The following is a 14,248-nucleotide window of genomic DNA, read 5'->3' as shown; positions in this document are numbered from 1 at the left end:
CAACACTGACGCATATGACCATGAAGGATTGGATGACTCATCTGAAGGAGATGGTCAGTCAGGAGTTTCAGGGGATCCGTCAGGACATGGGCGCATTTCAGTAGCATCAAATGGAGATGTTTGAGATGTTGTGACACTGGGATTTAGCATACCAAGGTCCTCCCCCTCCTCCACCTAGTGATGATACTACTTAAGAGTATCACTTCCTTAGTTGGTGTTGAGTGTGATTCGTTTTGCTTGGACATATTATGTATATATTCTCATCTTAAACATTATAAAACACTACAATAGTATCTTTGATTTCTCCGAATGTGTTAGTTGCTGATATGTAACTTTTTATGCCCCTTTGTTAACGTGTGAAACCTTCTATGTTCACTTGTTAGTGTGTGAACATTTTTTTTATGCTTACTTGTTAGTGTGTGAAATCCTTTTATGCTTATGATTTGTTGTTAGTATGTGTAGTATCATACTCATATCTATGTGTGTCTTTTTCATCTATTATGTGTAAATTCTTCTGAAATTTATCTCAGAATACTGTTAGATAAAAACGATACTAGTCGACTGAGGCACCAATCAGTCGACTAGTACAATTTTCTCAGCACTGAACTCCAAATGCTTCTTCGTATCTTGATTCATATTTGCATATGCATTATTAGGACAAATTACCTTATCACCTCAATATTATAGAGTGTTTTGGATTTAGGGGGAGCAATTACTTTTTAGGTTTAAACTAATTTGTAACACCTAGGCATGTATTAAGGCCGAGCTTAGGTTATGCCCTAACCTTGAAAATTTTCCTATCCTCACATGCTTCCAGTTGTTGCCTTAGTTACCAAGTAAACATCATTTATTTTGATATGTCAAAGGGGAAGAAATGGATAGGTTAAGTTAGAATCTTCACTCTTTAAGTTGAGCTTTAGATTTGACTATACTTATACTTAATGATTATTACATATTTAAAGACCTAATTTATATATTTTGTCAAACATAAAAAAGAAAGAGATTATTGGAGTAATCTTGCTCCAAGTATCATTTACTTTTGATGTTTAGCTAAATAAGTTTAAGTAAGCAATGTTAGTGATCTAACATGAATGTTGAGTAACAAGTACAAAGGAAAGTCCAGGTATGAAGATTTGGCAAGGAAAGTCCAAGAAGATAGTCTTGGTGAATAAAGTCCAGGAGCGTGACTCTTGGTGGTGAAGTCCCAGAGGCACGACCTCTTGATAAAAGAAGACTTAACATGACATAGCCAAAGGAACCACTTGAAGGCAAGTGCAAGGATGAGGAGCCGTGGGCTCGAAAGAATTCTAAGGACGCGAGGCTAATAGAAGATGCTTAAAGGTGTAAGCTTTAAGGGTAAGCTTTAAGCATGAACAGATCATACTTGAGTTGTTTAAAATTCACCTTCTAGTCAACTAATAATTATATCAGTCGACTGATGCTTATCCAGAAACTCACAAAGAGTTTGCAGCAGCCTATCAATTGACTGATCCATGAAGATAGTCGACTGGTATAATACCGTTAAGCTGATAACGTATAGAATCCCTGAAGATCTTAAAAGGAACAGTAGTCGTTACTTGTTACCAGTCGATTGATGCATCCATCAATCGATTGGTAATCAGATTTTTAGAAATAACCTCAAATATAAAAGGCTTAAGAGTTTGGAGAAAATATAATAACTCTTTAATGCTAAAACATCCTTAAACTCTTCAGGTGATCTCAAACTTCCATACTCTCCTTCTAAGTTCATCTTTCATCTTGTAAGAAGAAGATATCATTTTGTAAAGGTTTTTTCATTTTTGTGCTTGATTCAAGAAGAAGTTCATAGTGAAAGTATGCTCATCGGTGTGAATCCTTAGATTAGTCACCTCTAGAAGATGCAGACCAAATAAATTAAGGAGTTAATATTTTATTTTTTAGATTTTCATTCTAGCTTTTTCGTTGTTTGTGTTTCTGCTAATAAAGTTGCTGGGAGAAATTGAAGAAAAGCTATTAACCCCCCTTTAGTCAAACACAAAGATCCCAACAAGGTATGCTTTCTAACGTTATCGTCCCAAGACATTTATAGAAGGTTCTCCGCTTGTGGTGTTACCAATCCTAAAGTGTGGACTAAAAAGAATCATAATATTGTATATTTTTTATATAAAAAATAATTAGAGAAAATTATTAATAAATCTTAATTTTTAATGTGAAAAGAAAAACAATATTAACATAATTTTATTTAAACTTCATCCAAATTACTTAGTAAATGTTGATTTTTAATAAAATAATAAATAATATCTATTTGCGGATTCGGATCCCATCTTGCATCCTGCGTCTGTATTAATTCGAATAGGGTACGGATCCTCTTTTTCGCACACAAAAAAACCGAGAAATACGGGTAAATTCGTAAATTGATTGAGGAAGTGAAACCCTAGAAGGCCCAATTGTCTATAAATGGTAAAGGACAGTGGATCGGAAGACAACGCGGCATTCCCCGGCTGCGCGAGAGAGGGAGTCGGTGAGGGAGATCGGCGGGGTTTTAATGTCTTGATCCAAGACAAGCAAGGGTCGGATCGAGCGATGTAGTAGCTCTCGGCGAACCTGCTCGAGGATGGGCGAATGCATTCGGGGAAGGTGGGATTTTGATTTTTTTTTTCTTATTCTCTGGTCTAGATTTGGATTATTTTTCCTAATATTGACTTATTGGCGATATGCTATTAGATTCAACACTGCTTGTGGTTCTGAGCCTTAGGGCTTGAATCGAAGAGGCCCGTCTTATGGCACTTGCCAGGAAGCACCAACAGGAAAAGATGATCTGTAGAAATATGCTTGCAACGCCCTTCCTACTTTTTTTAATGATAAAAGCCGTTTAATTAAATTTCACATAGCTATTATCAGGCGTTTATCAATTTTACCGTTTGTCACTTTGATTCCCGTTGTTTGTTGTGACTTGGAGTTGGGAATTGTTCATTGTGTTGAAGTAGAGTTTGGTGTATATGGAACTATGGGTTAATTCATCCATACTTTTACTGTGTTGAAGAGGTTGCCATGGGTCCAAAGAGTGAGTCTCCTGTACTCCATAAGCTGCCTTGCATTGATTGGCTGCTGATTCCATGGGTGAAACATGTACTTAGATTACTATTTAACAATAAAAATATGATACTTGGATTCTATATAACCATGCATTTTAAAATAGTGACTGCAATTGTTGCTAGGAATTAACGCTTGAAATTTGTCCATTGAATTTGAAGTAAGGTCAGTGTGCATATGGAACTCTGGGTTAATTCCTCAGTCCAGGTTGCCATAGATCCACAAATTAAATCTCCTGTACTCCATTAGTTGCCTTGTTTTAATAGGTTGCTTATTTAAATCTCCTGTACTCCATTAGCTGCCTTATTTCTATGATTTTTTTTTGTGACTTGATAGCTGGGGTTTGTTCATTCTGTGTTGAAGTATAATTAGATGTGTATGGAACTGTGTGTTAATCCCTCCATGCTTTTACTGTGTTAAAGAGGCTGACATGGTTCCAAAGAGTGAGTCTCCTTTACTCCATCAGCTGCCTTGTATTGCTTGGCTGCTGATTTTCGTAGGTGAAACATGTACCTAGTTTTCTATTTAACAATGGAAATATGAACTTGAATTCCATATAACCATCCATTTTTAATGTGATCACAATAGTTGCTGACAATTAATGCTTGAAATTTGTAAATTGAATTTGAAGTAAAGTCATTGTGCATATGGAACTATGGGTTAATTCCTCCAGGCTCTTACTGTGTCAAAGAGGTTGCTATAGATCCATAAATTGAATCTCCTGTACTCCATTAGCTGCCTTGTATTAATAGGTTGCTGATTTCCATGGGTGAAACATGTTCTTAGTTACCATTTAGCATTGAAAATATGATACCTAATTGAATGTAATATAACCTTGTGACTTAGTAAAGTTGGTTGTATACGGAACTTTGCTAACTCTGCTATAGTCCTCCATACACCATACTCCATACTCATGGCCATTATCAGTCGGGTTGTTCATTCATTGCCCGTTTATTTCTTTTATATTTTTGTGACATAGATAGCTGCGGTCTGTTCATTCCATGTTGAAGTATAATTAGATGTGTGTGGAACTATGGGTTAATTCCTCCATACTTTTACTGTGTTGAAGAGGCTGACATGGTTCCAAAGAGAGAGTCTCCTTTACTCCATCAGCTGCCTTGTATTGCTTGGCTGCTGATTTTCGTAGGTGAAACATGTACCTAGTTTTCTATTTAACAATGTAAATATGAACTTGAATTCCATATAACCATTCATTTTTAACGTGATCACAATAGTTGCTGACAATTAATGCTTGAAATTTGTAAATTGAATTTGAAGTAAAGTCATTGTGCATATGGAACTATGGGTTAATTACTCCAGGCTCTTACTGTGTCGAAGAGGTTGCTATAGATCCATAAATTGAATCTCCTGTACTCCATTAGCTGCCTTGTATTAATAGGTTGCTGATTTCCATGGGTGAAACATGTTCCTAGTTACCATTTAGCATTGAAAATATGATACCTAATTGAATGTAATATAACCTTGTGACTTAATAAAGTTTGTTGTATACGGAACTTTGCTAACTCTGCTATAGTCCTCCATACACCATACTCCATACTCATGGCCATTATCAGTCGGGTTGTTCATTCATTCCCCGTTTATTTCTTTGATTTTTTTGTGACATAGATAGCTGTGGTCTGTTCATTCCATGTTGAAGTATAATTAGATGTGTATGGAACTATGGGTTAATTCCTCCATACTTTTACTGTGTTGAAGAGGCTGACATGGTTCCAAAGAGAGAGTGTCCTTTACTCCATCAGCTGCCTTGTATTGCTTGGCTTCTGATTTTCATAGGTGAAACATATACCTATTTTTCTATTTAACAATGGAAATATGAACTTGAATTCTATATAACCCTTCATTTTTAAAGTTATCTCGATAGTTGCTGTGAATTAATGTTGAAATCTGTCTATTGAATTTGAAGCAAGTAAAGTCGTGCATTTGGAACTATGAGTTAATTCCTCTAGGCTGTTACTGTGTCGAAGATGTTGCCATATATCCACAAATTAAATCTTCTGTACTCCATTAGCTGCCTTATATTAATAGGTTGCTGATTTCCATGGGTGAAACATGTTAGTTTCTATTTAACATTGAAAATATGATACCTAATTGAATGTAATATAACCTTGTGACTTAGTAAAGTTGGTTGTATACGGAACTTTGCTAACTCTGCTATAGTCCTCCATACACTATACTCCATACTCATGGCCATTATCAGTCGGGTTGTTCATTCATTGCCCGTTTATTTCTTTTATATTTTTGTGACATAGATAGCTGCGGTCTGTTCATTCCATGTTGAAGTATAATTAGATGTGTATGGAACTATGGGTTAATTCCTCCATACTTTTACTGTGTTGAAGAGGCTGACATGGTTCCAAAGAGAGAGTCTCCTTTACTCCATCAGCTGCCTTGTATTGCTTGGCTTCTGATTTTCATAGGTGAAACATATACCTATTTTTCTATTTAACAATGGAAATATGAACTTGAATTCTATATAACCCTTCATTTTTAAAGTTATGCAAGTAAAGTCGTGCATTTGGAACTATGAGTTAATTCCTCTAGGCTGTTACTGTGTCGAAGAGGTTGCCATATATCCACAAATTAAATCTTCTGTACTCCATTAGCTGCCTTATATTAATAGGTTGCTGATTTCCATGGGTGAAACATGTTAGTTTCTATTTAACATTGAAAATATGATACCTGATTGGATGTAATGTCACCTTGTGACTTAGCAAAGTTGGTTGTATATAGTCTTTAGTAGTTCTCCATAGTCATACTCATGGTCGTTGTCACTCTGGTTTATCATTCACTGCTTCTTATTTCTTTGATATATTTTTTCCTTGTGACAGATAGCTGCGGTTTGTTCGTTTTGAATTGAAGTATAATTGGATGTGTACGGAACGTGTTAATTCCTCCATACATTTACTGTGTTGAAGAGGCTGACATGGTTCCAAAGAGTGAGTCTCCTTACTCCATCGACTGCCTTGTATTGTTTGGCTGCTGATTTTCATTGGTGAAACATGTACCTAATTTTCTATTTAACAATGAAAATATGAACTTGAATTCTATATAATCATCCATTATTAAAGTGATCGTGATAGTTGCTGAGAATTAGTGTTTGGAATTTGTCCATAAAGTTTGAAGTAAAGTCTGTGTATATGGAACTATGGGTTAAAGAGATTGCCATAGATCCATAAGTTGAATCTCCTATACTCCATTAGCTGCCTTGTACTAATAGGCTGTTGATTTCCATAGGGGATACATGGTTCTAGTTACATTTTAACATTGAAACGTGATACCTGATTAAATTTAATTTAACCCTGTGACTAGTATATTCTTTGATGATCAAGTAATGACTAGGTTGTCGATAGTTAATCAACATTTTGGTTTGTTCGTTGCATGCAAATATAAAGTTCAATGTACATAGAACATTGATTATTTTATCTCTCATGCTCTTATTGTGTTGAAGAGGTCTCCATAGTTCTGAAAATTTCCTTTACTCGAACAGCAATTGTTTGAGGCGTGTTACATAGATCTTACCGTCAACACGTATCTGAGCATAACGTTGTTCAACCATTTTGACGATTATTCTATTGGGTTTTCATTTATTTATTGTCTTTCTATGTTGTTGGTCCTAAGAGGAGATCAATCTATTTGGTTCCATCGATCTTTTCATGCGGGCAGAATAATGATCCCTTTTTTTCGATTCACTAATTTCTGGTTTTACCGTCGGCACTCGCCGATTTGGATGGCTTTTCCTGTAGGTGGGTTGAATTTTAAACTTTTTTATATAATTTTTTATCAATTGTGTTGTGACCACAAAGTCTTTATAAAATAGCTAGTTATATGAGCTTTCGGCGACAAATTATATTTTTAAATTTAGAGCTATAATTCCTAATAAATTGTGATGTTGGATGTCTTTTTAAAAATGTTATGGTTATGTATTGATGTTTGATTTTTTTAAATTTAAATTTATTGTTTACATGATATTTGAAATAGTTTTTAAATTTCATATTAATAATCACTTTCACATTAATTGCATACATTTGAAATAATTTTTAAATTTCATATTAATAATCACTTTCACATTAATTGCATACTTTTTGTTATTCGAAGCTAATTTGGATTTTAGCCACGTCGTATATCAGTCTATCTATTCTATAATTTTATCTATTAAGATGCCATGATGCTCAACTTTGAATTTAGCAATAATCCTTATTGTATAAATAAACATCTTTTACAAATAGTCAGTCGTGAAATAGATTCAAAATCTTATGAACATTGGAAGGGACCACCAAGGTAGTGTACCCGTCGAGATAAAATCAATAGGTCATAAATAAACATCATATGCGTAACTTTCAACTGTACTCGAAATGATATTTGAAATGCTAGTTCCTTGTTTTCAGTGGCTCCAATATAAAAAAAAAAGTACTACAAATAAAGAGAAACAAAGATATCGAGTCTCAATGCCTACGCCCTGTTTTCACCGTGAACGTGACCATATAGACGTTCATTTACTAAGATAGTAAAGGAGATGTAATAAAAGATATGGTCAAATAGTAAGTTTATAAATCACTTCTAATCATAAGTTACAAAATCACATGAATCATATTTTAATTTTTTTATAATTAGAAATTGTTAGTATATTGTTTATATTTAAAGGTTATTTAAGCTTGCTTAACTAGCAATATCACATGATATATTTATGATCCTTCCAACTATTTTAATTAAGCAAGTCATAAATATATCATGCATGAGTCAATCAGGTTATGTATGAATTATATATGTTAAACACGTTTATTAAATGTGTTGATTTAATGAGATACAATGCATTTATGTCAACTACAATTATACTAACTCTTGCAAGTACACACCAATAACATTGTTAGTGCCACCTATTGATTCCTCAAGACAAGTCGAATAAAGAATATCACAATGGATTGTGATTGATCAAACAACTTAAGTAAAAAAATTATGGTGAACTCTAATAGGAGAATGGATAAGGTAATCCTAGGTCTAGATTTAATTTACCAATGTTATAATGTTAAATTGAAATTCGATTCGATATTCATCCAAGTCACATGACTCACAATTTTTGACCACCAAATTATGAATAAAATTAATATAGTTTTGTTATTTCTGAATTCGAATGTGTAGAAACCCTATAGGAGATAATTGGACCCAATTTGTCTTTAAGTGGCTAAACAATTTATAAATGATCATGTAATAATTTTAACTCTAAACTTTATATAGCTAGTTGATGTTCAAAATTTAAAGTTAAATATTCAGATGCAATCTGGAAAGTCATTGGAGTTCTTCATCCAATGAGTTATGTTTCAACTACTACATGACTAGTTTGATAACTTTTTAAAATATTATATTTTAATATATTTTTAAAATTTATAATTTAAGTAAAAGTTTTTAAAAAAATTTAAACAAAATTTATTTAGTGATTTTAATCATAATTAAGTATATGAATGACAGGGTGTTCTGACATTTTTGAAAAGAAAGAAAGAAAAACCTTTTAAAATGACATCCTTTCAATATTATATAAAATAATTAATTAAAATAAGCTTTTCCTAAAATTGGATCCCCCAAGCATTACCTACTCTGCTATTGAAACTAGAGGACGCCGCTGCTGCTTCCTCGGTCCTCTTTCTGCTCCTGCTCCTGCTGTCACCGACACCAACTGGGACATGTCAGCTACTTCTCCAACTCCCCGCCTTTCTTTCCCTTCCCTTCGAGTTTGACCAACCACACCACGCCAGTGCCGTTGCCTTTTAAAGACAGTCGTATCAATCACTTCAATCAATTAATATCTAAATTCATAAATTCAATTTAAATATATAATTAAAATTATTTTAAAATAAATAAATAAATAAATTATCTAAATCACTTTAAAAATATCTACTACATAATTATTTCTAAATTCTTAAATTTCATTAAAATCATTATAAATTTATCAGAAATATTTTATGATAATTATAAAATTATTAAATAATTACATAGTGATAAAAATGACTAATAATTATTATTATAATACTACAATATTAACTGTTATATATTTTATTTTTTAGCTACTATATACTTAGTTTTTTTTAAAACGTCTTTTTTTGACAAATTTTTTAAATGGAGCAAAACAACTAGTGACGTGGTTTTGAAGACGCCGATGCCACGGAGCCAGTGGAAGCGAATCTGCTTCTGAACCCAGCCCACTTCACTGTTTGCTTTGCGATTCCCGCGCCGCGTGATCGGCGGCTCAGATCTCGGGAGATTCCTCAACTATCTCCTTCCGAATCCCCCACCCTTTACCTTTCCATTTCGGCCCTTCCCTTCTTCCCTTCTTCTTGTCCGGATGGATCCCGACGGCCTCCTGCGCCACGGAGGCGCCGCCGCCGCCTCAGGGAGAGGGCACCAGGAAAGTGCAGTTTACCGACTCGATGTGCGGGCGGAGGATGCGGACCTCCCGCCGGAGTCCATTCAGGTCCCCATCGGCGGCGAGGGGATCGACTGGGCCTACCTCAACGCCGTCTTCGAACGCGAGGACTCCACCAAGGGCAGCACCAACCCCAAGTCGAGTTGCCACGCCAACTCCAAGTCCCGATCCATCTCCGAGCTGTCCTCCGCCAGCCTCAAGGCGAAGCCGCCCCCTGTCATCGGCCTCCCCAGTTCGATCCGGCCCTCCGCGGGGCGGTTTTCTAGAAGACAGCCGGCTGGCCGGATCTTCATCAGGAAGGGCAGCGCGCGGTCGCGCAGGGAGTCAGAGGAGGCGGATCCGGGCTCGCCCAAGGTCTCCTGCTTCGGGAGGGTTCTTTCTGAGAGGGAGCGGAAGCAGGGGAAGCGGCAACCGGGGACCCGATGGATATGCTGCCTCGGATTCGGCGGCGGCGGCCCCGGCCCCGGCCCCGGCCCCGGCGCTGTGCTGACGGTCGAGGGGAGGAAGGATTGCTCGCTCCCTTCGCCGGAGGACACCAGTAGGGGGCCGACGCAGGCGTTGGCCGGGTTGGGAGGGATGAGGCGGCTCGCCTCCGGCCGGAGAGCGGAGTCGTCGGCGGAACACCCGGCGGACTAGGGACCGAGTGAGGCGTCCCCGTCTGACGGAAACGGTGGGCGAAGTCGGTGGGATTTGTTGAGCATGGGCCCGCTTTCTGTATCTATACTCTGCAAAAGGTTTGTTTGGTGGTCTCCAGCTTGGGTAACATTTTGGGTTTGGTAAAACCCGTCAGTGCATTACAAATTTACTTCTTTATCCGTATAAAGTTCTTTTTAACTCTCAAATCAGTTTATTCGTCCAGTAAATTATGCAAAACAACATTATTTTTTTTCATGATCCTCCACTATTTTGGGCTCCCTTCTACTACATTATCATCGTGATTATGCTGGCCGTGATTTTTTTTTTTTTATTTCTCATCGTGATGAAAATATATATATATAGGATTTATACTGACCTTGGCGGACATGTGTTCGGCATTTTTTTTTTTTAATTTATGGTTATCCCATTTAAGATTTTATTTTTGGAATTGGGTTATAGTTTATGTACATGGTGTGTATATATATAGATTTATAAATAGATTTAACATGCTAGGGATCGAGTTGTTGCGCTTTTGTATATGTAGTGCGGATCCAAGTGAGTTAGGGTGTTTAGAAGTCATCTGGACATCTTAAGTCAGTCGGAATATCGGGATCACTTTCGGACACGTCGACTCTCGTTTGCATCGGGGCATTGGGATTACTTTTTGGACGCTCTGACTCTTTCAGATGCTCCGACTCTTATATCTGAATCGGGATATCGGGATCACTTTCGGACGTTCCGACTCGCTCCGACTCTCTTGTTTGCATCGGGATATCGGGATCACTTTCGGACGTTCCGACTCGGAGCTTGTCTGCATCGGGATATCGGGATCACTTTCGGACGTTCCGACTTGCTCCGACTCGCTCTGACTCTCTTGTCTGCATCGGGATATCGGGATCACTTTCAGACGCTCCGATTCTCATGTCTGCAGATAATGGTTCTCATGTCTGCAGTGAGGATAATGGTTCTTTAATTATAGTCTGCAGTGCGGACTATGGTTCTTTAATTATAGTCCATTGAGTATTTACATAAATATTATTCTTTAATTCTAGCTTCAATGCACTGTTTCAAACTGTACAACAAGAACGGATTATTATAGTGACAAGCGTCTTCTTGTTTCTTTTTAATAGTTAAATTTTTTTTAATAGTTAAGGATTAAATTTTAACTTCTTAATTTTTTTAATATTTAATAATTAAGTTTTAATTTTGACATAAATTTTGATTATTTACTGACAATGAATTGGTCTGTCATACCCTAATGCTATGTTTATTTAGGATGATGAATTTAAAAATCAATTAGTCTGTCACACCTTAATGCTATGTTTATTTAGGAGAATGGATTTAAAAATTAAGGAAAGTTTTTCATGCATAAAACTTTCCTCCATAAAACGATAGATTTGGTATTCTTTTCGTTGTTTATTTGATTTAAAATAATAGATAGATAGATTTATAAATCCATCAACTATTCATTTGTGAATATAATTTTACCCACCTAAAATATGGAAAAAAGCCTTTTTCCTTCCTTCCTCGTCATGTAGCTGCCTCAATCATGCGTGTCGGCTGCACTGTGTAGTTGTCGACCTCAGGTATGTTTTGTTGGAGCAATTCTAATGGTCCGTACGACTATATATTTTGGTGTTTGGGCAAAGGATTTAAGTTAAGTTCACCCTTGGTATTTGATATGTGTATGTGAGTGTGCAGGTTTGTAGGATATATATATGACTCAACTTGATGGTTTCGGATCCAGTGAAAGATGGAGCATCCGAGGGACCGTGGACATAGCAGCAAGGATAAGGGGCAAGGGAAGCGACTTCGAGGCATACGTGAAGGATGACATTGGGGATGAGCCGCGGGCTTGGATGCATCCGAGGGACGAGAGCCAAAGGAAGTAGGCTTGAAGGTAAGAGGTCAAGACAACAACGAAAAAGAATCAAGTGAGTCGTAAGGGTGAGGGTCCGAGTGCTAAGAGACTATACTCGGGGTACCATTCGACTGATGGAAATGGTAGTTGACTGGTACAGTCAACTCGACAGCCGACTGGGAGCGAACAGAATGCTTCTGTTCGCTCGATCAGTGTGGAGCAGTCGGTTGGTACTTTCACTAGTCGACTGGTATAGAGCCGTTGGGTTATAACAGTCGAATCTCCACAGATGACAGTCGACTGACACTTTCACTAGTCGATTGGTAAGCGGGGTTTTTCAACCCGTGGCTTATATAACCAAGATTTGAAAACTTGGTTAAGGTTGACGAAATAGAGGTGGCTAACCCCTATTAGTAGTCTACCAATGCCCTAACTTCTCAAGAGTTCTTGTGAAAGTTGTGGTGAGGTTTTTCCACCCACAAGGAGCTACGTGAGTTAGCTGGAGGTCTTCTGAGGAGTAATCCGCCGACGGATAGGGAGCGTCCACCTCAAGGACATCCGTGGAGTAGGAGTCTTTTCTCCGAACCATATAAATCGTCGTGTTAACGGTTTGCTTGTTTTTCTTTGTCTTTAGGTTTCTTTGTATTCATATTAGTTTGTAGTTCCGCTGTTCAAACTAACAAGTGTAGGAAGCTATCGATTTGGAGGCACTGACTATTCAATCCCCTCTTCTAGCCGGCCATACAAGATCTCCAACATGTTTGAATAGCGATAATAATGAAAAGCAAGCAAAAAATAAAATGAAGAGAGTAATTTTGTTGGAGGAAATAGTTGGTAATCTGTCCAAACCCAATTGGACAAGGGATGAGAGGAAGACGGTGCTGAAGCATAGGAAGAAGAAACATACAAGTTTTGTAGTGAATAAGAAGCTATGGAAGAACCCTCGTTCGTCGCCTCTGCCGCCGCCATCTTCGAGGTATCAAAAATGGTCGATAGAAGAGGAGCATGAAGAGGGAAAAGAAATAGAGGAACGATATTTCCTGCCTCTCCAACAGCGAGAAAAGCATCGTCGTCGCTGGAGGAGGAGGATGAAGAGGGAAAAGGAAAACCAGCCATGGACGACTGCTTGGGCAGAGCTGCGAGTTCTAAAAGAGGGAGGCTTGGAGGGAAAGCGACCGCTTGTTGTCATCGGCTGCTCGTGAAGGAAGATCTTGCACGACAACTCGTGAAGGAAAGGGAGGTCTTGTGCTAACACTGTTTTTTTTTCTTTTTTCTTCCATGAGTTTTTCTTTTTCCTCGTCTTTTTCTACAAGGATTCATTTCATCATTGTCGTCGTCGGAGGATGAAAAGGGAAAAAGAAAAGTAACCATGGGAGAGAGCTTGGGTAGAGTTACGAGTTATAAAAAAAGGAGGGAAAGCGATCGCTTGGGGTAGTTGGCCGCTCGCAAAGGAGGCCTTGCACAACAGCTCACGAAATGAAGGTTTTGCACTAATATTGTTTTTTTTTATTTTTTGTTTTTTCTTTTTTTCTTCTTCCACGAGTTTCCTCTTTTTCTTACAAGGATTCATTTTTCTTCCCTCTTCTTTCTCTTCTTTCGCACGATGGACCTCTCTTTCACAACGAATCCTTTCTTTTCTGTATGTGCAATTCGGAGTAAACATAGCCTAAATGAATCCGCATTTGCTACTTGACGCAGAAATGACGTTTCTGACCTGAGAACTAAAAGAGTCACTTGCAATGATTAAATCAATCGTGATCAGCGAAATTAATGAGAAAATAAAATAAAAGGATGAAAGAGAAAGAAGGTTTTGGCTTTTATAAAAAAAAAATGGAAAAGAATAAAAAAATGGTTTGAGAAAGTCTATAAGAACGATAAATTTGAGAAAAATCTACAATCACAATGTTAACTTTACATATAATTTTCATGTCCAAAAAATTTTATTTCCACTCCCTGCATGCAAAGTATTAATTGTTTCAACTCCCTCATGCAAATATTGATACCTAAATTGCCCCTCAGATTTTTTAGGTACAAAAAGTTCAAAATTGAGTACAAAAAGTCCAAAAACGAGTATAATTTTTCTTAAAGTCAGTACTTTATATTAAGAATCGAGTATATTTTCTATCAAAATTGTCCCTCTTATTTTTTAGGTATAAAAAGTCTAAAAATAAGTATAATTCTTGTTAAATTTAGCACTTTACACTATAATCTAGTATTCTATACTAGGATCTAGTATATTTTCT

The 14,248-nt window shown here is 37.0% G+C and overlaps 1 protein-coding gene and 1 long non-coding RNA gene across 2 annotated transcripts; both read left to right on the top strand.

Moving 5' to 3' along the window:
- Window positions 1-2,386: 2,386 nt before the first annotated feature.
- LOC121980551 lies at window positions 2,387-3,157 on the top strand. Its single transcript, XR_006111585.1, has 2 exons — window positions 2,387-2,616; window positions 2,704-3,157. It is a non-coding gene; the product is annotated as an uncharacterized LOC121980551 (long non-coding RNA).
- Window positions 3,158-9,427: 6,270 nt separating this feature from the next.
- LOC121979617 lies at window positions 9,428-10,144 on the top strand. The gene has a single exon (XM_042531612.1). The coding sequence runs from the start codon at window positions 9,428-9,430 to the stop codon at window positions 10,142-10,144; it is 717 nt and encodes a 238-aa protein (XP_042387546.1).
- Window positions 10,145-14,248: the final 4,104 nt, after the last annotated feature.

Source organism: Zingiber officinale, chromosome 5A (assembly GCF_018446385.1).
Source record: "Zingiber officinale cultivar Zhangliang chromosome 5A, Zo_v1.1, whole genome shotgun sequence".
Lineage (NCBI taxonomy): Eukaryota > Viridiplantae > Streptophyta > Magnoliopsida > Zingiberales > Zingiberaceae > Zingiber > Zingiber officinale.
The sequence above is the reverse complement of the archived record's forward strand: the minus strand, read 5'-3'. Positions and strand labels throughout refer to the sequence as shown.

Excerpts from the sequence above, each read along its gene's own strand:
- LOC121979617 (XM_042531612.1), top strand. The coding sequence starts at position 9,428 with ATGGATCCCGACGGCCTCCTGCGCCACGGAGGCGCCGCCGCCGCCTCA.